This window comes from Schistocerca piceifrons, chromosome 1 (genome assembly GCF_021461385.2).
Source record: "Schistocerca piceifrons isolate TAMUIC-IGC-003096 chromosome 1, iqSchPice1.1, whole genome shotgun sequence".
Lineage (NCBI taxonomy): Eukaryota > Metazoa > Arthropoda > Insecta > Orthoptera > Acrididae > Schistocerca > Schistocerca piceifrons.
Window position 1 is genome coordinate 690,574,728 of NC_060138.1, and position 26,297 is coordinate 690,601,024.

At 36.4% G+C, this 26,297-nt stretch overlaps 1 protein-coding gene and 1 non-coding gene across 2 annotated transcripts in view; one reads left to right on the forward strand and one right to left on the reverse strand.

Moving 5' to 3' along the window:
- The window catches only part of LOC124709924 (protein tramtrack, beta isoform-like), a 420,548-nt gene that overhangs the window by 308,904 nt on the left and 85,347 nt on the right, over positions 1-26,297 (reverse strand). The window contains 1 exon segment of the mRNA XM_047240883.1: positions 16,056-16,191. Within this exon segment, the coding sequence (XP_047096839.1) occupies positions 16,056-16,191 (136 nt within the window).
- Positions 13,642-13,716, forward strand: Trnas-cga. Its single transcript has one exon. It is a non-coding gene; the product is annotated as a tRNA-Ser (tRNA).

Below are 26,297 nucleotides of genomic sequence, written 5' to 3' on the forward strand. Positions count from 1 at the left end.
GCATGAAATTGTGGTGGAGAAGCTTGATTACCACAAATTTTGTGCTAGTTGGGTTCCCAAAATCTTAACAGAAGACCACAAGAAACAGAGACTGGCTGCAGCACTGACCTTCCTCAAAGATTATGAGAAAAAAGCTTTTGATCATATCATAACTGATGAAAATGTATATAATAAAATTTGATTTTTTAATATTGTTAATTTTTTGTTTCGAAATGTCTGTTACTTTTTGGATAACCTTCATAGAACTCTTCACGTATATTTCTGAAACATTCAGTCAGTAACTGTTATGTTAAAGTTTAAAAATCTGTAGCTGTAAGATATGTATTATTTCAGAAATAGCGTATGTTGCAGCATTATTGAGCACATCAAAATTAGAAAATAAAGACTAAAATATACCTACACTCAGAGTAGATCTCAAACACATGAGGATTCAAATGCAAATCTTCACCCAGTACGCTAATTAGGCAGCACAGATCTACAGTCTTGAATGAAGATTTATGTCACAGAGCTGATTACAGTGTTGCCAAGTCACCTTACTTTGACAGGCATTTTCTACCAAAAACATGCACAGTATGAAATTTTGTAAGAGACATCTTTTGTACTGTTAGTATGCAAGGAATCGTACTGAGGCATCAGAGCGCACGGATTTTGGTCCAACCTGCATAAGGTGTGGATTAATTCAGTGCATAATTATATCTATTATCAAATACAACAGCATAAAACAAAATGAATCATTATGTAAATGGAATAAATGATGATGTTAGTGCAACATAAAGTTAACATTTTCGGTGCCATGCCTGTAAACACTACATTGTCTTCCATGTTGGAACAAATGCTACACCCCTAATATTAATGACACAATTTTCTTAGTGAGAACTTCATAGATTATGTTTTATATATCTTCTAACTATGACCATTCAACCCCCTCCCCATCTTCAGCTATGATTAGCTTCTTCTTCTTCTTCTTCTTCTTCTGTAATGGTCAATCCAAGGATTGGTTTGCAACAGCTACAATGGAAGCTTGTTTCCATTCTGTGCGTCTTTCAGCTTTTTCTCTTCATTTCTTTATAGGTGTTACATCCCACATCTTTCATGATTCGATCCATGTACCTCAGCCGTGGTCTTCCTCTTGGTCTTTTTCCCTCGACATATCCCTCTATGATTGTGTTCAGGAGTCCTTTATGTCTTAATAGATGGCCTGTAAAATTGCACTCTTCTTTTAACAATGAAACTCCAGAAGCTTCTCTTCTCACCTGCTCTTTCCAGAACCACTTTGTTTGTGACCTTGTTGATACATTTTATTTTGAGCATGCGTCTATAGCACCACATTTCAAAAGAATTTAGCTTCTGGTCTTCCTCTGTCTCGAGAGTCCATGTTTCACACCCATATCCTTTCAAAAATCTTTTCCTGAATTCAAGGCTGATGCTCTTAGATGTTAAGATGATTAGCTAAAACAGTCAAAATTTGCAGATTCTCTCATTCATTCCTAATTTCCCAACAAAAAGCAAACAAAAAACAAACAGCAGCAGTATTTAATGCTGCTTTATTAGAGCATTAATACTATTAGCTGCTCCCCTTCTTCTGTTCAGGACTAACATTGCAGAAAAACAGAGCACAGGAAATATGTTTCTGATGAAGAAAATAATTTGTATGATGAAGCTATAACCATTCTAAGGGTAATAGTTGGGGGATTTATAAGCAGTTAAGATACAGTTTCAGATAGATACTAATTTGCAATTAAAGGAAACTAATTTCATGTAATCCAAAAATATTACTTCACGGTAACACAAAATCAATACAGAAAGAAAGTGTTTTACACTATTTAAGTTATCAAACAAGCTTTGTTATTGTAATTTAACTTTGTTTGATAACCACTTTAGCGGCTGTAAAGTCACAGTTTTCATCAATTTCCGAACTTGATAATCTCTCCCAGCCAGGCAATTTAAGTGCTACAAGCATTATATAGTTGATCATAATCATCAACAATTTTATGAAAAGGATAGTTGCTACTCACAATACAGCAGAGAGGCTGAGTCTCAGATAGGCACCCCGAAATGACTGTCAACCAAAACTTTCAGCCAAACAATTCTGATGAAGACCTGTTTGTACCAACTATACTTCTCATAATGTTGTCATCATTCCATCCTGGATTTTCTATTATCATCATCATTGATGTAAATACTAATGTTATTGCATAATATTCAGTTCTTCATTCAGAAATTACTCATAATAAATACAATCATGTAATTACAGAACACTATATTCCAGAAGGAACAGTAACAAAATTGTGTCTTTTGTAAGTTCTTATATTTGGAATTATACTGGTTTGCATACAACATTCATCCAGCAATCTATTTTGCATGCACGGCCATATAAAGCTTCAATTCTTTTAAAAAATTGTACTGTCACAAGATTTTGTAAACTGAATGCCACTGAAGTTTATGTCCCTGTTGCGCGCAATCTTCGGTCAAATTTATGTTACACTCGAGGAAGAATAACTTACTTTCCTTCTTCGATTGAGAAATTGTACTACTGCATCTCCTTAGTTGGAGAAAAAGACTATGCCTTGCAGATAATGCCAAGATCAGAAAAAGAAATAACGAGAAACGTTTTACCACTGCTTATATTGTAGTTTCCGACAAAGTAACACATTCACAGAAGCTAAAAAAATTAGAAAGTCAACATAAAATATAATTCATCTTGAGTTACACATGTGTCCAAAAACATACGTAAAATGAAACATGAACATGCAATGATTATATCTGTAGCAAATAATTCTTTACAAATAACTTATTAAAGTTATAAATTATGCTCAAGGGCAATAAAATGTAAACACAAAACAATTGTTCTGTATATTTTATTTATAGCATATGTTTATACAACTGAAATTTAAATGTGTGTCTAATCATTGCATGTACAGAGAATACGTCAAAAGCATTTCCTTCAACAAGTTTAATTCTACAATGCAACAACTACCAAAGTCTCACAAATCATGCTAACACAGCTATCATGGAGGAATTTTTTACTTACCTTAATCAGGAAGAAAATGTGTAGAACGTTTATCTGTGCAGATTATTTTAATTTGCGATAGTACACTTCACTTCAGAAATGAATGAAGACATAACCCCAATATTTTTTTAAGTGAATTTGGTATTAATGATTTTCTGAAGCGTAAGAGACTGACAGGTCTTAATTCTGGAAGTCTTGTGACAGTGTCAATAACATTTTATGTCCCACTGTCAAGCTGTTACCCATACAGCACACAAACTCGTTTATAACTCATAAAACCCACTTATATGTTCATGGACTGTGGTTATAATTAATCTGTCCTTAGTTACTTGTCTGGTGGCAATAGGGAATTCTAGTTTTGACGTGTCATGTGTGATGCTTGGACATAATAGTAGAACACTATACATTATAATTTGTGCCATTAACGAATTAAAAAAAATATATGAAAAATTACAAGTTTTGGTATGAATCATACTATTTTCATAATAATATCTGTTTAATGAATGATAAGATTACGAAGAAGTAATACTGTGCATCACATATGATTTTCAAAATTGCACTGGACAAGCAAATCCAATTTGAATTAAAATCAGTACATAGGTATTATTACAAACAAAAAGGAAACCGTATCTGTCAATCAGAAACAGCTCTGATGCTGGTGCTATAACACATTGCGAGACATACAGCAAAATATTAAAGGTAGTAATATGGACATAGAAGAAATGCATTACGAGAAAAAGTAATGATTTCAGGTAACAAAGTAAAGACAGTATGGGATAGAGGGAGGGAGGAGATTGGTAAAATCAGACATGAAGAGATCCAGTTGGCATTAATTGTAAATTATGCATGGTAACATATGTATGCAGTGTTACAAAACTTTTTAACAAACATGTCATACCTGCTACTGGAATACTCTTTTTGAAATTTGGAAAGTAGCAGAGTAAATCCAGAGCAAAAGGCTATAGACAACATATACAGAAACCAGATGGCAATTCTAACGGTTGAGGGGCATGAAAGGGAAGCAATAGTTGAGAAGGGTTGTACCCTATTCCCAATGTTATTCAACTATACACTGAGCAAATAGTAAAGGAAACCAAATACAATTTGTAGTAGGAATTACAGTCGAGAGAGAAGAAATAAAAAATCATTTACGGAAGGAGATAAAGAAATACCATCAAATTTCGCTTTAGACAGCATTCTCAAAATATTAAAAAAGGTAATAAACAATCATCTTCTTAACCATATTGTCAAAGTCAGACTTCACATTTCCAAAGGTTCTCATATTGATAAAGTTATCTGCATGTAAAACTAAAAATGTACATAATTCATCAGACAATAATTTACAGGTTACTGGTGTATTTTGTGATGTGTGAAAAATCTCAAAATCATTTAGACTAAATCAGAATATTACGGTGTACGAGGAAATGCTGCAATGTGGTTCAAATTCTGGACAGGAAACAAAGAGTGTCATTAGGAAAGAAACCCTTATTAAGCTATTAGGAATTGTACAACTAGGAACTAATTACATGTGGTGTACCTACAAGGTTCCATCTCATAGCCCTTACTTTTTCTTGTCTATATCAACAACTTTCATCAGTAACATTACCAGATGCCGAGTTTGTTCTGTTTGCAGATGATAAAAACACTGCAATAAACAGAAATTCAAGGTTCTTCTTAGAAAAATCAATTAATGAAATTTTCATGGAGATTAATAAATGTAAATAATAGATTTCAGCTATCAGTCGTCCTTTGGAATTTTTATTGGCAGATCTAGATTTCTGCTAGAAACTAGCCATTCTCAATGCACTATCATTTTTGGTCAATGCATATAATGCCTGTTGGTTGGACTTTGTCCACAGTTCATTGAACAGTTCAATGAACTGTGGATAAAGCCCGACCAACAGGCATTAAATGACCAAAAATGATAGTGCACTGAGAATGGCTAGTTTCAAGCTGAAATCTAGATCTGCCAATAAAAATTCCAAAGGACGACTGATAGATGAAATCCATTATTTACAAATCAAAATAATGGTCGCTGCGTGCAACAGCCTCTGAATGGAGGGTAACCTGATCATTAATAAATAGTTCCTAGCATACTCGTTGTCACAAAACTTTGAAAAAACTCACAACATGCAGTTCAGGACTCATAGGAGGTGGTGCCCTCCAGTATATGCCTAAAATATAAAAGGTGGTGCCCTCCAGTATATGCCTAAAATATAAGGACAAACAGGTACAAGAAGATGACAGTGCTAAATTCTTGGGACTGTAACTTGATAATAAGTTCAACTGGTAGGAGCACACCACAGAACTGCAGCAGCATCTAAAAAAAATCCTTTTGAAATGCAAATGTTGTCAGACATAAACACTATAAAAATTTTAAAAAACTGGCATCCTATGCTATTTTCATTCCCTAATGTCCCACACAATTATTTTTTGGGGTAATTCATCAAGCCAAGCTAAAGTTTTCCAGATCAAAATATGTAGTAAGAATTATTTGTGGTGTCAACCCACGAACATTCTGCACAGGCCTGTTTAGAGAACTACGGATATTAACTATGCTTCACAACATAATTACTGGTTAGTGAAATTTGTCATTAAAAATATTTATATTTTTCAAACCAACAGCTCAGATCGTGGAATCAATACTACAAATAAGAATAATCTTTACAAAGCTTTAAAGACACTTACTTTAGTCCAAAAAATGTATCCACTACTGATAAATGTCTGAGTAGAATCAACAGATGCGTACAGGTTACCAATAATATCAAACAATGCGAGTATTAGTACAGTCTGGCCTCTGTACAAATTAAGTGAAGCAATGCGAGCATTGTAAATAAGTATTTTAAAATGAGTTTTTTGTTTCATGATTTATTCCACATCCATGATGATTATTTCACTTGGGATCAGTGGAAGGTACATTATCATTTTTTTAAAATTTATCCATGTTATATGGGTGTTGTTTGAGGTCTGTGACTGTATTATAAGATTATGTGGAATAATTTTATACTGCTGCCGTCACTTTTTGCTAATATTTTATTAACACAATGCATTTCAGCAGCATGTTGCCATCGTCAGGTGCATTATACAGTTACTTACACATCAGCTGGTAGGTTTTGTACGTTAGCTGTGTGTGCCAGTGGGGTTAAAAATTGAAAAATAAACCTGTGTGGAAGGATAAATGTGTTACAGTGTGTACATTATGTGAATAGTATGATTAGGTAATATATATTAATACGTTTATGGGCATTTTTGTTGGCAATTTCATTTTCTGGCACACAGAGCACAGGTCAAACACAGCTTAGCATTTTCACAAACGTCTGTTTACAACTTTCCAAAGAGTTTTAAAATCTAAGATAAACTACTTACAATTTCAAAGACTGTTTACAACTTTCAAGAGAATTATAAAATATAAAGCTAAACTACTTCCAATTCCAGAGACAGTAATATATACCTGTAGTGAAGATGAAAACTTTTATCTAGATGTATTGGCAATAAGGAGACTGTTACATGAATACTTAATGAAAACTTTTCTGTCAATGGAACAAAAATTTAATGCTGGAGAAGTTTTTGAAAAAGTTAACATTATTACTTTCGAGCTTATCATTTAATAATACACCTCCATGTGCTGTGCCATGAATGAAGATTTCCAGTTCTTCATATAAGTCCATTTGGTGTCCCTTATCCTTTTTATGTAATATATGAAGATCATTCGCAATATCATGGAATGGGTGGCCTGTGTCTTTTATGTGGGTGGCTATTGCTGGCCTATTGTGATTGTTAGTGTGGTAAGCATTTATGTGTTCATTATATCTTGTTTGGAAGTCTCTCCCAGTTTGGCCTATATAAAGGGATCTGCAGGTATAACATACTATTTTATAGATGCCTGATTGTGAGTGTTTATCAGGGTGTGTGTGTGTATATTGTGCCTCGGTGTGTGTTGAAGTTTGTTGTGTGCTGCAAAGGCAAGGTTAATGTCTTGTGGTCTGAGAATGTTTGCTATTTTGTAGGAGAGTTTGCCTGTGAAAAGTATGCAAGTCAGCTTCTTTTTCATTTCATGTATGAATGGCGGTTTACCATTGCTCTGTATGCAACAAGTTTGTGTTTTGTGGGGTGACAGGATGAACTGTGCATGGTGGTACCTGTTACTGTTGCCTTCCTGAAATGAAAAAGAAACCCACGGTGTGCATACCTTTCACAGGCAAACTCTCCTACAAAATAGCAAACATTCTCAGACCACACAACATTAACATTGCCTTTACAACACACAACAAACTGCAACACACAGCGAGACACAATACACACATACAGACTGATAATCACCCACAATCAGGTATCTATAAAATAGTATGTAATACCTGAAGATCCCTTTATTTAGGCCAAACAGGGAGAGACTTCCAAACTTAATGACAAGATGGCCACAAGAGTAGAAGTGTGTGATTCTAACTTGAGAAATAGTTACAGTTATGCAGTTTAAAAAAGGAGTTTGTAAGAATTTTAATGCTGAAATAACAACACTAAAAGAATGAATTGTAAGCTTACAATTCATAGTCAGTGCTTTAAGAAGCGATATTCATTTACTCAAGAAAGAAAATTGGGATCTAGGATCGAAGCCAACACCAAGTGAAGTGATGCAAGTCAAAAGTAATAAATCGTCCAAGTGGGTAAAAGCGTTGTATAAAGATAGTTTTCCAACTGCAAAAAGAACAACAAACTCTGCTAAAACTGTCACATTTTCCGATAAAAACAAATATCATGTTTTGCAAACAAGTAACTGTGATAACAACTCTTCAAATGATCGTGAACTTGTAAAAATCAGTGAACTGAAAATGAATAGTGTTTTCACAAGAAATGTAAACAACAATCACAGATCATCACGGAAAAAGTGTAATGCACTATTATTAACAGACAGTCATGGCAAAAATCGATTCAGTATGCTCCATGAGAAAAATCGCGACATAGCAGTGACTAGTGTAGTGAAACCAGGAGCGGGATGTAAAAATGTTGTAGACACTAACTACCAGACGAAATTAATGCAGGAAAATGACTTTATCGCCCGTATAATTGGTTCAAATGATGTGGCCAAATAGGAGCAGAGGTTTGTGTAAAACGCTGCAGAATTTTCTACAAGCTAACAAATGCAGAAACACTGTAGTTGCCACACTGCCTCACAGGCACGACTAATTTATAGTAAATGTGTAAACAAAGAAATTTGGAAAACAAACATTAAAATAAGGAAACCGTGTTCTCAATACGCTACGTGCTATGTACTGGATATACGTAAGCTGCATTGAAATCTGCACACGAAGCATGCAATGCATTTTAACTATGAAGGGAAACGGTTTATTTGTGATTGTGTTAGTGAAATAATTAAAGTAAGACTTCTAAGGAATAGGACAATCTATCAGCTTCCTGTACATCCCTCAAACAACAGTGAGGGGACACAACCTGCTAGAGCAAGGTAACCACCATCAAGAAGTGAGGATTTTTACTGGCTACAGATGACAACAGCACCTCAATAGTTCATCCCAGAAGCGTTCTTCAGATTAAAACGGAAGGAAGGCAGAGACAAATAAAGGTAAGTGATGAATCAGATATGCCAAGCAGAAACCCCAAGTTTATAACTGTCCCCCAAAATGTGCAGTCATTGTGAAACAAAATTTATGAGCTAGAGGTATTACTGTCACATCAATTAAAAGAAGTATCTGTAATGTGTTTCAATGAACATTGGCTAACTGATGAGACGTTAGCAAATCACAAGTATACAGGGTTATGTTGTGACATCTCGTTTCTGTAGAAAAATATCTAAACATGGAGGAACATGTATATTTGTGAAAGGCAGTATCAGCTATTGCTGCCTAAAATCTCTCGAAAATTTAGGAAAAGAAGGTGATTTTGAAATCTCCGCTGTAGAACTAACATCAATAAAAATGACCATCATTTGCCTGTACAGAAGTACAAACTAAAACATAAAAATATTCTTTAAGCAAGTTGAAGGTAGTCTTGACAGTATCAGGGGTCTAAACAAAACAGTTATAATACTGGAGACTTTAACAAAGTTTAAAAAGATAGAGATGATCTTATGGCTATTTGTGCAACACACAACTCGCTCCCAATCATAAATTCCCCTACCAGAGTTACAAGGGTATCCAGCATCACTATTGATAAGATACTGATAAACAATGATAGCCATGAATAAGCAGCTAGAAACTTCAACACAGGCTTCAGTGACCACTTGCACAGCTTCTTGAAATATCTTCAATGCAGAACTTAATTAAACAAACAGAAACAATAGAAATAGAAAGAACCTTCAGCCATCAAATCATTGAATACTTTAGGAATTTACTAAAGAAGGAAACATGGACTGAAATGTACAGATACGAAAACACACATGAGTAGTTCACCATATTTATGGATATATTTACATATTATTTTAACATGTCATTTCCAGCTAAATATCAGAAAATCAAGTGTAGTAGGCTTAACAGAAAAAACTGCTGGTTGACAACAGGTATAAAAACGTCATGTGCTGAAAAACTAAGACTATATGAGATCTCCAAGTCTTCCATAGTATCCAATGAATTCCTTGCATATTTCAAGAATTATAAAAGATACTTAAAAAAGTGATCAAAGAAGCTAAAGTAATGGCAAATGACTGCTATATAAATAATTCCAATAACAAAATGAAAGCTGTGTGGAGTATAGTGAAACACAATGTTTCTCCTAAAAATTCCAGCATTAAATTGAATTGTAATGGCAAAGACATTCATGATCCTACAGAAATAGTAAATGTGTTCAATACTTGTTTTAGCAATATAAGTGAGCAATTAATCGCTGAAATCAAACCTTGCAATATAAATGGCCCAGTATCATCCATAAATACCAACGTAACTCCTACTTCACTGTTTCTCTTTCCAACAACCCAGAAAGAAGTCCTGTCAGTTATCAGAACTTTAAAAGTGAATCATTCCACTGGAATAGATGGCATCCCAGACAGCTTTATTAAAACATGTGGAGATCTCATTAGTGAACCATTAGCTCACCTTTATAATAGTTCCTTTCAAACCACAATTTTCCCATCATGCCTGAAAACAGCTAAGCTCAAACCACTATTCAAAAAAGGTAAAAAGGATGAAGTGGCTAACTACAGGCCCATTGCTCTACTATCTGTATTCTCAAAAATCATAGAAAATATTTTTCAAAGAAGAGTAGTAGATTTTCTGGAAAAGCACAAAATACTATCCACAGCACAATATGGGTTCAGGAAAGGCCAATCAACTGATACAGCAATATTTGAACTATTAAGTGAAGTACTTCAGAGACTAGATAATGGGGAAAATGTTATTGGAATACGTCTAGATCTCTCTAAGGCTTTTGATATCATAGATCACACAAAACTATTGCCTAAGCTTGACAACATGGGGTTAGAGGAACAGCTAACAACTGGATAAAATCATACCTAAGTGGTCGAAAACAAGTGGTCGAAGTGCAACATCAAAATTTCATCAAACTCACTCAACACTATTCGAACTATGAAACCATTAAATTCGAACTATGAAACCATTAAATATGGAGTACCAAAAGGTTCAGTTCTGGGACCTCTTCCATTTCTGTTGTATGTGAATGACCTAAACAACTTCTGCGGGAATGTCATCCAGTTTGCTGACGAAACAAGTGTGCTTGTGAGTGGGAAAGAAATCAAAATGCTTCAGAAGTCTACAACAGAGACACTCAACAATACTGAAAGCTGGTTCAGTCACAACAAATTGCTAATAAATGCAAGTAAGACAGTGGCACTAAATTTCTTTGATGTGAAAAAAGGTGAGCAAACTGTTCAGATTCAGATATCTGACAAAGACCTTCAGAATGTAAACAACATTAAGTTCTTAGGAGTACGGCTCCAAGCTAATCTTAAATGGAGGACGCAAATTGAAAAAGTTTGTAAGAAATTAAGCACTACATGCTACTTAATGAGAATATTAGAGGGATGCTGCAACAAAGATTCTTTGGAAACTGTGTATTATGCCTATATATATAAATAGATATGGAATTATATTCTGGGGTAACTCCCCTCTCACCCAAAAGCTCTTTAGGCTATAATAAAGAATTATAAGAATAATGGAAGGTGTAAAATGAAACAAAACCTGTAAACCACTCTTTAAAAAGCTAGAAATCCTCCCACTTCCATGTATATATGTGTAAGAGATAACCGAGTTCGTGAAAAAATATTCAATGGAAAATCCCATTCTCTTCCAGAAAAATGAAAATATCCATTCCTTTAACACCAAGCAAAAAGGAGATTTTCATCTAGAGCCCACCAACATCACCCCGAATAAAAAAGGAAGCCCGTATTACGGGAAAGTTATTTATAATAAACTTCCCCCACAAATTAAATCAATAAATGACCTGGTAAATTTCAAGTCAACTGCTAAGGCATATTTGACTTATCACTGCTTCTATAGCCTTCACGAGTTCTTTCAAAGATTTGTCTCTTTGCCTTAATGATGAATCATATAAATGTTACTAGAACTTTAATGATTTACTAAGTAAATGTTACTGTAATACAAATATTAATCTGCCAGTACAGTACATGCTCTTTCTGCTTTAAAATATCTACTCTTTATTTTTGTACAACATTTGCACTGTGATCATTTAATGTATAAATAATAACATTAATGCAAATTTAATATTATATTTTGTTGTACATTGACTTGTCCTACACCAGAATGTACTATTTGTGTACTATATGATCACCAGGACCAATAAAACTCAACTCTACTCTACAAGATATAATGAACACATAAATGCTTACCACACTAACAATCACAATAGGCCAGCAATAGCCACCCACATAAAAGACACAGGCCACCCATTCCATGATATTGCGAATGATCTTCATATATTACATAAAAAGGATAAGGGACACCAAATGAACTTATATGAAGAACTGGAAATCTTCATTCATGGCACAGCACATGGAGATGTATTATTAAATGAAAAGCTTGAAAGTAATAATGTTAACTTCTTCAAAAACTTCTCCAGCATTAAATTTTTTGTCCATTGACAGAAAAGTTTTCATTAAGTATTCATGTAACATTCTCCATATTGTCAATACACTGTCTCTGGAATTGGAAGTAGTTTAGCTTAATTTTATAACTCCCTTGAAAGTTGTAAACAGTCTTTGAAATTGTAAGTAGTTTATCTTATATTTTAAAACTCTTTGGAAAGTTGTTAACAAGACGTTTGTGAAAATGCTAAGCTGTGTTTGACTTGTTACTGTGCTCTGTGTGCCAGAAAATGAAATTGCCTACAAAAATGCCAGTAAACGTATTAATATATATTACCTAATCATACTATTCACATAATGTACAAACTGTAACACATTTATCCTTCCACACAGGTTTATTTTTCAATTTTTAACCCCACTGGCACACACAGCTAACGTACAAAACCTACCAGCTGATGTATAAGTAACTGTATAATGCACCTGATGATGGCAGCATGCTGCTGAAATGCATTGTGCTAATAAAATATTAGTAAAAAGTGATTGCAGCAGTATAAAATTATTCCACATAATATTATCATTTTTTGTTTGCCTTGTAAATATTTATTGTGAATTCTTGTTTTTCTGACATGTTCTACATCCTGGAGGATCTCCTACTAATAGGTCTATTGGAGTGAACATCAGCACAAATGAAATTCAGATGTAGGGTTTACTGTTAACAAAGAGATCAAAAACAAAACTGGAGATACTGAATGAATCTCATACATGGAGCACGACTTGTTTTAAAAATAAACAAAATATATTTGATGAAATTTACTCAAATCTACACATCACAATGCTCTTATTCTGATGGGGAGGTAGAAGAATTTTAAAAGATTAACAGAAAGCGTTAACATTCATCAAATCCCATTAAAAGATGATAATGGGGAATTGTAATGTAAAGGATAAAAAGAACATAACAACACTTAAATTGGAAATGTTGTGTACAATGTCAAAAATAACAGAGGTCAAAGGTTAGTGAATTTCTCAAGAACAACAAATACATTCTTCCAAAATAAAATAAACTGGATACGGGTTTGTCAAGAATGAAATAAGACTAAAGTTGAAATTGATTACATATTATCAAACAATATGAAAACTGTAGAAAATGTTGGTGGTCCTAACTATTTTCCAATTGGAAGAGATCACTGACTTTTGAGGTGCATAGTAAGAAAAGATAGTGCTCTAAAAAGGAACAAATTCTTCAGGAAGGCAGAAATGTAGGTTATGAGACACTATTTAACAACAGGGAGGTATAAATGATTCAATTAAATAGGCTCAGCATCATGAATAAAGAAGGTTATACCAACACATTGAAAGATGAAATTCTTCAAAAAATTGATTTATGCAAACAGTAAAAAGTATGAAGTGAGCCAAACAAAAGAAAATCCCAAACAAAGCATCTAAAACAAACTATAACACAAAAATGATGGAATATGGTGAATTAAACAAAACTATTCAGAAATGTCTTTGAGAAGACTGAAGATGATACACTGAAATACTGTAGAAATAGTACAAGAATATGAATAAGACAAAAAAGAATATTATACTTGAAACTAGAAGTAAAGCTGTGAGGACGGGGTGTGAGTCATGCTTGGATAGCTCAGTTGGTAGAGCACTTGCCTGCGAAAGGCAAAGGTCCCGAGTTCGAGTCTCGGTCCGGCACACAGTTTTAATCTGCCAGGAAGTTTCATATCAGCGCACACTCTGCTGCAGAGTGAAAATCTCATTCTGAAATATTATACTTGTCAGGAATCACATTTCATAAGTTAAATTGGCACATGGCACAATAACTAACACAGAGACAGACTTGTGCAAACATTCCCTGACTCCTTTAAATGTTTCTCTAGGTCAAGAGTTGAATCAAAAAGATGTATAGTTAGTAATCAAAATAGTGGCTTTCTCGAAGAAATGTCAGTGTTACAATAAAAATCATTAAATCTGGAGGTGAGGTAATACAAAAAGAACTTACAAAATAGTTAGCAGAATGTGTGTAAAGAGTACTACTACCCAGAACTGCAACAATACTGAAATTATTTTATTTCACAAGGAAGGAAACAGAAAACCATACAAAATATTATATTTTCAAAGGAATAAATTGGTTTTAGAATAGGACCAATTGCAAGTTGTAGGTAAAATTATTAAACATTGCAATGAGTATGAAATATCACTTTGACTGGGATTCATAGATTTTGAGTCAATTTCAACAAACAACTGATTCAGCTTACAGTAGCATAATGCATGAGATACATACACCAATGTTACAGCTTTCATTAGACTTTATAAAGATAGTAATAAACCAGGAAAATGAAGAATGTGTAAAGGAAATATGCATGAAATTCATTCATTATGTGGATGACAATGCATTGTTTGCCTCTAGTGCAGATTACTTTCAAGTAGAAGGCTCTATGGCTCTGAACACTATGGGACTCAACTGCTGTGGTCATCAGTCCCCTAGAACTTAGAACTAAGTAAACCCAGCTAACCTAAGGACATCACACACACCCATGCCCGAGGCAGGATTCGAACCTGCGACTGTAGCAGCAGCGCGGCTCCGGACTGGAGCGCCTAGAACCGTGCGGCGACCGCGGCCGGCTCAAGTAGAAGGAAGTAATAGAGTTAGTTTGCATGTATACCTGATAATAAATAATGATAATACCAAAACAGTCTACAACTAACATACTGAAAAGGAAATAGTAGAGATTAACAATGAAGTCATAGAACCAATTGACAAGTTTATTGTATCTACAATAGTGGCAAACATGGACAGCAAAAGAACTAAACAGAAGAGTAATGAAAATGGTCTCCTGTACTTTTCCTAAACAGAGTTTTCAAAACTAAATTTCTGATGTCTGGAAATAATAGTCTGCAGTCAGTGTGTAATCATGGCAAAGACATGGACTTGTGTGAAAACCATCCAAGAACTGCCAGTCACTCAGCAATCAATTGAGAACTAAATACTGTATGTGAGACTTTAAATATTCAAAGAACTTTGAGATTTATGATGGATTTATTTGTCTGGTGCATTAATATTATGGAGAAAATATAGCAAATTTGAATGGGAGGTACTTTGCAAGAAAGGTACTGAATGGCAGGCAAAAGAAAATCCTTAAGTTATAACATTAAAGAGAATATATTTACAGAACCGTACAGCAGTATGATCTATAAACGTAACTGCTAAAAAAAGAAGCTAAGCGTAAACATAACTTCAGGTATAAAAAAAATACGGGTTGTGTATAGAGTCAGGAAGGGTTGGTATGAGGTTGAGTCCATATGTTCCCTAGAGGTATACCTCACAAACAAAATACATAAAAGAATGAAGGACAACAAACAAAAAATTAGACGATTAAACTATTTAAGAGACTAGAGATGGATGAACTGAGCTAGTGAATATACTTGTGTGGTTAACAATGCAGTAAAATTATGAATACTTCTAAAGATGATGGGGTTATTTACTACTCTAGAAATGGAGTGAGAAATAGCCTGAGACTGACAAATTTGACAGAATAGAATTCTGCAGCAAAATACTGCATTCGCTCCAATACTGCATAAGTTGTCTAATAGTCGAGGAATGCCACCCATTATACCATTACAACTATTCAGCACTCTTTAGATGATTGTATCACCTTTTGGAACCTGTCAGCGACAAAGGACTTGCAAGCAGGAAGTAACTCAAAGCTGTGAAGCTATACATATTTAAAACTATGGACATCCAAAAAAAGGACAACAATATGAAGAGCAGGAACAGATTACTGTGTATGACAACAGAGTGACATTGTTAATTACCACCCCTAGTTAATTACATCATACTCGGGTACTTAACACTGTGCTTTGCTCCAATGGTATGGCACTGAATAAATTTTGTAGTTCTCTGAAGATGATTTCTAAATAGAACTAACTTCTCTTATTGTACAATGTATTATAATGAACAGTATGAAGGCCAATAATATGCCTCTAACAAGGAAATGCTTCAGACATGTTAAAAATGTAGTAATGGTGCCTCACCATCAAGTCCATCCATGGTATCTTGAGAGGAGGGACCCTGCTCATGCTCACTTCCATCTGACTGACCTGCACCTCCTGCACTGGGGGGAGCCTGCAGTGACAGATCGTCATGATGGCTCAAAACGGTTGGCAGAACCTGGCAACAGAAATGGAAGTTGATTACTCTAAGCACTCGCTTCTGGACAAGGGAAGGTGCGCCAGCCCTGCACTGAATCCACTTCGCAGATTAACAGAGGGGGCTGAGGTACCGGGCAGCCTGGATGTGGTATTTGGAGAGTTTTCCACATCTAATGAAATAAATACTGGGCTGGTTCCCTCATCATGCATCCAATACATGATGCACAAATACTTTGAAAAATGATGTCACATTTAAGCATGCAATTGCACCTACATATAAACAGAAGGGGTACACAGATTCCTCCCCAAGGGGAGGTGGTATTAGTTAAAAAATGCGTTTGGGAGTGGTGACCCTGCCATAATAATAGCCTAAATACAGGTATGGTTGATTCTCTGTTAAACTGTAAAGGTACCATACCAGTCCTAGCTCTGCACTGGCTGGACAAAGGGGCATGGGAAAGGAAAGAAGGAAGGATTTATACAGAGATCTTACACTGAAGTTTTATAGAAACTAAACAAAAATTTGGAGCCGCAAGTGAAGTTTGCAACTTGAATTTTTGCACCCTAACATCAAATTTTTCTAACAGTTAATTCATTAGTGTAAGAAAATAATTTTTAAAGCATGTCCACTGACAAGAATTTAAAAATACTGTATAAACCAGAATTCCACCGACAAACTTGCAGAAGTTGTTCACGGATACCTTCTGAGTATTTTGGTGTAAGTGACCCATGGTCTCCGGTGGTTCGTTACAGAGAAATAACAATGTAATTACGATTTATTCGGTTTCTTGGCCCAGTTACATTTATGTGAAAATGCTGGCACAATACTGGAAAAGGGGTAATACGCAGTCACCAAAATGTGCAAAACCAAAGCAGAGTAATGCAACAATCCTCAAACAGATACAAAAGAAGTGTGATCTTATTGCCACTGCTGCGGGAACAGCTCAGCATAGCATCATTATGCTGCTCTTCCATTGCATCTAGTGAACAATACACAAAGTGCATACTGGCCAACTCTTCATCAATAAACCTATCCATAGTACTACAGTGTACCACTGTTAATGCACAACCAACTGTGCTGGATAACAAAAGCCCAGACAAAACCAAACAGTACTGAATACAAACTTCAGGACAATAAGTTAAAGAAGGTATTACTATTCTCAACAGGATGTACCATGAGCTAATGGAAACAAAACACACTTTTTGAGGGTAATGAGTTAAAGAAGGCATTACTGTTGTCAACAGGATGTACTGTGAGCGAATGGAAACAAGACGTACTGTGCATATCATTGACATTTACATTTTCAGTTTAATACAGATATAATACCTGAACAACCTCTGAAAGTTAGCTGGAGGAGTTCTGATTTGCCCTGTATATAGCACTTTACAATTTGTTATAATGCACAGAAAGGAACTATAAAGAAGAAATCACGGAATATATTCTTGTAGACAATACCCGAGACAGATTTGAAAAACATGTTTCCTCTGAACGACTTTGTGAATGAGAAATGTGTAGAGAAAATGAGAACACACATAAAGGGAACTAAAATTACCACATATCTTTACAACAAATATCAATGAATAAATTTCAGTGAAATGCTTGCACAGCTTTTCAAATATAATTCAATTAACCTAATTACATTATTGTTCATGAACAGGGAAGATACTCTCTAAAACAGTGCTTGCAAAACAGGAGGTAATTACCCACTGAAGGGAAAAATGAAATTTTCTGAGGGGTAAAAACAGTAGGTTTCAGTTGTATCTTCCTCACTCAGTCTACCCACTACAAACATAATTCCTACCAGGCATCTGCGACAGTAAAATTGCTATTATTATTAGTGGCAGTGGTCAGAGGCAAAGCACTGGCAGCCTGAAGTCTTCCATTTTTCTGCTATTTCAAAAATAAGACGACCAGCAATGAAATGATTTACAAACAGTAAGTACTGTGTACACCTTCTGATTTAGTCAATTTTAAATGGGGATATAGGATGTGGGCAAAGCAAGTATTGCTAGAAAGAGGAGTGGTGCAGAGAAAGCCTGTTTTGTAATAACTGTCTACATTTAGAACATTTGTAGCACTTCAAAATTGTCTAAGGCTGAAATCTAGGTAATGTAATATAGCTTATCATACAGTCAAATGACAGTTATATGAGTGTGGCTACAGTTGCCTTGGACTGCAGTCATGTGTGTGTGAGTTGAAGTTTGTGCATATGTGTGTGTGTGTGTGTGTGTGTGTGTGTGTGTGTGTGTGTGTGTGTGTGTGTGTGTGTGTGTGTGCGCACGCGTTTATCTGCAACTCAGCATCTCCGCTATATGGCATGTAACAACTTTCCTTTTCGTAATATGGTTATATCTTTCTGTATGTTTTATATGACCATGGCTCCACATGAAGAAAAAATCGTCAATTGTCTCATTGACTCCTTATTTCATGGTTTAATAAACCATCTACAAAAACTAAATAACATATATCATTAGTCATCTTAAACATAAAAATGTTGTAAGAAAATTCTTTCTCGCTCTAATGTTTAGTTAGTTACTGGTGAAGAAGGTTACTGAATTTTATCTGCTGTGTGCGTATAGTATAGTAGGCAGAATATATAATTCAGCTTGTAAGTGACTGAGGGTATTCAGTGTGTGAAATTAATTACACCAATCTGCCAGCTCTGGCAGATCTGCCAGCAGGAATTAACCCAGTTAGGCATCAAGTCGAACTAAGATTGGCTGACAGATAAGGGCATGTCCTGCCTGCTGCTTCAATTCTACACCATAGTTTACCAATCATAGTGGCTTATGAGTGCTAGTGTGGAGTGTCAGATGTTTTCAATGGATTGGAGAGACCTAGAGCTTGGGCTGGCCATGGATACACTTTAACCACATCTGTATCAAGGTAGGTCAGGACAGCACTAGCAAAATGTGGTCTTTTTGAAAGATAATGTTACACTGACATCAAAGATATGGCACAGTCACCAGCCACAACACATATCTGGCGCCCAAAACATGTTGTGTACCCAACTGCACCCTAACCATCACACCAGGTGGTGGGTCTGCATGGTGGTAATGAATGGTATGTCACATTGTCCGTGTGGATATGTCTTCCTGCAAACGAGGCAAATTCTGACTCAAGACACATGATGTGGCTGTAAAATCCTGTGCGTCTGGACAAATAATATGCCTAATCTCTTAGGCGGTGGTTAAGTGGGGGCTGTTGCGATTCTGTATGTCACTGACTATAGACCTCCTGACTTCGTTGGTTCTACGTGCATAGTCATGTTGGAGTCATGGTATCCTGACCAACACAAGAAGCAATACTGATGAACAATAAAAACGTACTCTTGATAGGCCACCGTCATCAAATTCTGGCATGTGCGGGCTAACATTTATCCTTCTTACAAAAGACATAACAATACCTTCTCAGTTGTAACTAACATTTAAATATACTGAAGGTCCACAAAGATGGGATGCCATTCCGCCTAACTGTATCCACCACTGGCTCATCAACAAACAAGCTGGTGAAGTACTTGACCAATCTGTTCACTCCACATGTGGCACACTGCAAACATTGTATTTTACCAGCTGAATTAAACATCTTGGGCTTAGTGAGGGTAACATTACGGTCAGTTTTGATGTAGTGGCACTGTTTACGAATATGCCTATCAGAGACTTAGAGCTACTATCCCAGTTCTTTGTAAGTGATATGGTCAAGCTATTTGAACACACTCTTACAGCTCCTTACTTTCTTAACAGCCAGTATTATGATCAGAGGGATGGCGTTGCAATGGATAGCCTGTTGGCTCCAGCTGTTGCAAGACTCTTCATGGAGAATTTTGAGGATATCGCCTTAGACATGGCACCATTACACCCTAGTTGTTTGCTTCGATGCATTGAGGACACATTTGTCATTTGGCCCCATGGATGTGAGAAACTTGATGAGTTACTGATATGCCTCAATGGCATTAACAGTAGCATCCAGTTCACCATGGAGGTAGAGAAAGACAATGCATTGCACTTCCTCGACATCCTCATCTGCCAAAAATGAAAGGGATGCCTCAGCCACAGCATCTACAGAAACCACAGCATCTACAGAAACCCCAGCCACACTGATAGTAGGCACACCATAAGTCAACATCTTCTAACACAGAAGTGAACAGTGTTACAAACATTGGTGCATCATGCAAGAACGATAACAGACAGCGATAACCTATCCTATGAGCTGAGCCACATATTCAGTGTCTTCAGGAACAATGGCTACATTCATCAAATAAATGAAATGATTTCAAGCAGGAATCACAATAAGACCATTGATGAGTAGCACGAAAAGAAACTTTTTTTTGTCATTCTGTGGAGCCATGTTGGGCAAGACAAGCTGGCTGCTGAAAAAGACACTGTATCAAATTGATCTTCAGCCCTCTGACAAAAATCCTTCAATTACTGAGACCAGTTGAAGATCCAGTTGATCACCTGGGGTCTACAAGATATCTTGCGAATGTGGCCTGTCATACATCAGACAAACAGTACACACTGTGGAACAACACAGGATGGAACCCCAAGAAATGTACTTTAGCTGAGCACCGAATAAAATTTGATGAAACATCTGTCATGGCTTGCACTATGGCTTCTGGGACTGTGTAATTAAAGAAGCCATTGAAATAAAAATCACTGATAACACCCTAAATAGAGACAGTGGCCTGTAGCTTAGCATAGCTCAGGATCCAGCGATCATGCAGTTGAAGTGGGCATATGAAAGGCAGGGTCAACGTATCCCCAAATATGATGATGCTGCAGCAGGCAATGGTGACATCACAGTTGGCAGCTAGCATATGTAAGGTGGCATACCAGCAGCCCAGTGGCAGTCATACCACTTGACAATGGCCAAGGAGTGCTTGGCCGAAATAATGTGTAATTTTAATAACCAGATGCAGCTGGAATCCTGTGACTTTTTATTCAATGTTACCACTGTGAGACTCTGTTTTCTTCAATATTCAAATGTGAGATCTGAATGACAATCCTGCTGATTAAACTCTGACTGTACTCAGAATCTGGATGGCATTGCTTCTACCTACTCCGTATGGTTGTGTTGAAATACCAACACTTGCACATTCAAAAATGAAGTACACCTCATAGCAATTTGACATTTGTTGCATGGAATTGCAATTTTAGTGCTCAGTAGTGTAATTTCATTCAAGCTGAAGCTTTTTTCCTGGACATCTCAAAACTCTAGCCAAGCTATGTAATTGTCATAGCTCTTCCTAACCGGTGTGACCTGAAAAGAAGTCACCTGAAATGCCCACAAGTACAAACATACTGAAGGAAAATATAATGTGCTGTTGTTCAGAACTCTGCCGTCTGACTCTGTATAAGCAGTTGTAAGCCATTTTGCAAATAATGCTACCAGTTGCTGGTTAATGTAATTTTGTCTAACTTGTAGACGTAGGCTTCCACGGCCGTTGTCACAGTCAATAAAATTCTTCTGGGTTTGAGGCCGCATTGTCATCTGTAAAATTCCAACATTTTGGCGACTGTTGCTAGGCGCCTTCCTCAGGATGTATTGCTAACTGCTGAGTGAGTACTAATTTAGATACTTATATACTATGGAGCAGTGCTGTCATCGGATGTGAGAGTGAGGAGGAAGGGTATTAGGAGTTCATTTTATTGGTCTTTGCATTGCGTGTTGTCATTGGCAGAAATGGGCGCTTTCCATTGGAGTTTCCTTTACTGCTTGCCATTGGTGAAAATCGGCGAATAGGAGGCTGAGTGCGATTACAGCGTGGCATTGTTTACTATCTGCCTAGTATCGACTAGGCCGCATCAGCACTCTTGTTTACCCTCCACTGCTGTGGCCTACCGCGCGCCTGATGCTTTGCAGGAGCTGCACTTCTGCAAATCTGTCACAGCTGGCAGCCAAGAAGCTGGAAGTCAGTACCTGTCTTCTCTATTCATATTGTCGGGTCGCTTGGCTATTTCTATAGCCTCTCTAATCTTCCTCCTCAAACTAAACGGTTGTTTCGCCGGTACGCGGGCCTCTCAAAATTCGATCTTCATCCTGCACTCTTCCTGATGTACTGCCACTGCTGATTTGTTGTACTGTTTGAGGTGGATATATCTCTTGTGTTCAGTTAACCTTGTGCTTATTGGACGCCCAGTCTCACCTACATACACCAGCCCACATTCACACCTGATTTCATAAACTCCGCACCCAGACATGAAAATGATGATAAAATTGTAAGAAACTGCTCTGTGACAAAAATAAGTTTATCCTGACTTTTAAAAATGTAGCAGTAATCAAGGATGCTATGGAACAGGTACCTGTGCAACATAAGGATTTGTGTCATAATACTTCCAAACACAAGCTTTTGCATTAAATGCATGATCACTGGTGATTACAATATTAGTAATAATGATAATATTATTGTGAATGTAAATGTACTTTCAAAAATGTTGAAAATGTCAATAAAATTAAAAGATTTCAAATATTTAGATGGTACTGAAGTTTGCAGGAGTAAACCCATCATTAAAAATCTAGGCAGTACAGCAGTGGTTGTAATCTGTGCCATTTGCTTATCAAGAAACAAGAACAAGGCATCTGGTTAGTAAGAACTCAACATTATGGACTACATATTTCTCTTTCATAAGCTATGACACACTGGAAAAGGGAGAAACACAGCTTAAGCTTCCTGTGTACTGTTGGATCTTACCCACCACGTAAATTAGAAAAATGTGTCATCTAGCTCTTAACTGAGATAAATGACTCGGCAACGAAAAATGCACTAAAGTACGTGTTGGATATGATGGATAGTGGCAGAAGAGAGATCATACCTCTGTAATCTAAGCTGCTGAAAGTCTTAGTCACATTTCTATAAACTGGAAAAGTTGGGGTCTTTGTATGTTTATCAAAACACTGACCAGGTCGTGTGAATAGAACAGAGACATTCACTTCTTTGTAAAGAAATTTGAAGAAACCAATGACAATATGAACGAAAGTGTCATAAATACCTTCAGAAATTCTAAAGCCAGTAGCAATGTATAGTGCGTAGGTACACTCAGAAATGAGAGACTGTAAATGCTCTACAGAATTAATACATACAAGATGTGTGAGAACAGTAATAAGTTGTGGTTTTGCTGAGTGTTACAAAAAAGGAACAGTGGAATTTAGAGCAATGTTAAGCCATCAAGTTCTGTGTTGAATGAATGTGACCTCTTGAAAAGTTGAAACAGGCCTATGGGTGACATTTCTTATCAAGAGCACAAGTTTCTCACTGGCACCCATCATTTTTGGAAGGCCACGAACACGTTGAAGAAGAACCTCACTCTGAAAGACCTCCAACTTAAAACACTTATGAAAGTATTGAATGAGTGCATGCTCTTGTGAGTACAGACTGACATTTAACAATAAGGATGATGGGTACATATTAAACACATTCGCTATTTATCAAAATTTTTACCAAAGTTTTGCACATGTGAAAGGTTTGTGCCAAACTGAGACTGAAAAACCTCTCACAACTGAGCAGAAGGACAATTGAAGAAACGTGTGTATTGATGTTCTTGAGATATTGCCAATGACCAGGAATTGTTCAGTCATGTGATCACAGGTGATGAATGCTGGATTTTTTAGTACAACCCTGAGACAAAGCAGCAAAGTGCAGAGTAGCACACTGAGACATGATCAAAAAAAGTCTCAAATGAGCAAATCAAAGATCAAAACACTGCCAATTTTGCTAATTTTGCTTTTTGGACACTAGGAGTACCATGCGTAAAGAATTTGTTCTTTCACAACAAATTGCCAACCAAGTGTTCTTGAACGGCTCAAGAAAAGGGTGACTCAAGTGAGACTGGACATTGCGTTCAAGTGGATACTGCATCATGTCACATGGCCACTTCCATCACAGATGTTTTTCACTTCAAGAGGCATTCCTGTTGCTCTACAACCCTCCTGTTCAACTGATCTGAGTCTCTCTGACTTTTTTCTTCTTCCAAATTTGGAAAATGTCTTAAAAGGATGACTTTTGGGACTCTGGAGAACATTCCAAAGAATGTGACTGACATGTTAAAGGCTCTAGCAGTGAAGCCTTTCCCAAGATTGGGAACGATGATGCCACCAGTGTATGGCTGCTGAAGGGAACTACTTTGAAAGGGACATTGTTGTTTGGAAAAAAAAGGCTGTGCTAGAAAGAAAACAACAAAGAAATATACAATCTCATTACTTTTCTCACACACCTCATAAGTATTGTCTTTGATAGATGACAGTAAATACTTAAGTTTTTATTTCCAACAAGGATAATCTCTGCTGGTCGCATGTGAGCTTTTACCACACCCCTTTTACACAGTCTTTATGATTGTATCCAATGTCTGACCCATCAGTCAGCAACACTCATGGAACCAATAGCACTTCTGAGGGTGTCTAGCACAGCTCTGGAGGAAATGTTGAGAACAGAAACTTTCATGGACCACAACCACACAACCTGTAAGAATCAACAGAAGCTAAGACATCTGGTCATGAAAGCCATCTTTGACTGAAAGTTGTATTATAATTTATCAATTAGAAAAAGATTGTAATAATTAAACAATCATACATAATTTGATGACCTTCTTAAAATAATTACATGATTTTCCTACTCCTGCTTTGGCTAATAACATACAATGACAGAACAAAATCACAACTTTCTAGATTAACAGTAATGCATTTTTAAAGTAAGGGATGAAACATGTCCAGGTCTCTTTAAAGCCAGATGTGTATGCTCAAGAAGAATATCAGTTTTCTAGCTGAAATTTTAGAACCAATGTTTTCCATCAAATACTATAAGCACTTAAGCACTTGCTTGTAATTGACATGACAAGTTTAAAGATTAGTAGAAGAGCAGATTTATGGACACAAACCATTCTTCACAGCACTCTGAAGTCCGAGCCAGAATATTCTGACTCTGTGTCATCCAAAATATTCTGACTGTGTCATACCAAAATATTCTGTGTGTCATCAGCTTTACACTTACACCTGAGAAAGCCAAAGTATTGAGATGGGAAAGTATACCTGGAACCTATAAACAGGAAACCACGGAATTATGAGGAGATTTCACAACTACAAGACGCACCACAAACCTTTCCAGTATGTAAACAAGCTATCTGAGAAGTCTGTGTTGTGAAGTCTCCTATATAGACTTCTCATATGGCAATATGCCATCCGTATTTCATCTAAGATAAACTCATTAAATTACATTTCCCAAATTTCTGAATTATTGTTGTTGTTGTTGTTGTTGTTGTGGTCTGCAGTACTGAGACTGGTTTGATGCAGCTCTCCATGCTACTCTATCCTGTCCAAGCTTCTTCATCTCCCAATTACTGCAACCTACATCTTTCTGAATCTGCTTAGTGTATTCATCTCTTGATCTCCCTCTATGATTTTTACCCTCCACGCTGCCCTCCAACGCTAAATTTGTGATCCCTTGATGCCTCAGAACATGCCCTACCAACCGGCCCCTTCTTCTTGTCAAGTTGTGCCACAAACTCCTCTTCTCCTTAATTCTATTCATTACCTCCTCATTAGTTGTGTGATCTACCCATCTAATTTTCAGCATTATTCTGTAGCACCACATTTTGAAAGCTTCTATTCTCTTCTTGTCCAAACTATTTATCGTCCATGTTTCATTTCCATACATGGCTACACTCCATACAAATACTTTAAGAAACGACTTCCTGACACTTAAATCTATACTCGATATCAAAAAATTTCTCTTCTTCAGAAATGCTTTCCTTGTCATTGCCAGTCTACATTTTATATCCTCTCTACTTCGACCATCATCAGTTATTATGCTCCCCAAATAGCAAAACTCCTTTACTACTTTAAGTGTCTCATTTCCTAATCTAATTCCCTCAGTAACACCCGACTTAATTCGACTACATTCCATTCTCCTCATTTTGCTTTTGTTGATGTTCATCTTATATCCTCCTTTCAAGACACTGTCCATTCCGTTCAACTGCTCTTCCAAGTCCTTTGCTGTCTCTGACAGAATTACAATGTCATCAGCGAACGTCAAAGTTTTTATTTCTTCTCCCAGGATTTTAATACCTACTTCAAATTTTTCTTTTGTTTCCTTTACTGCTTGCACAGTGTACAGACTGAATAACATCGGGGAG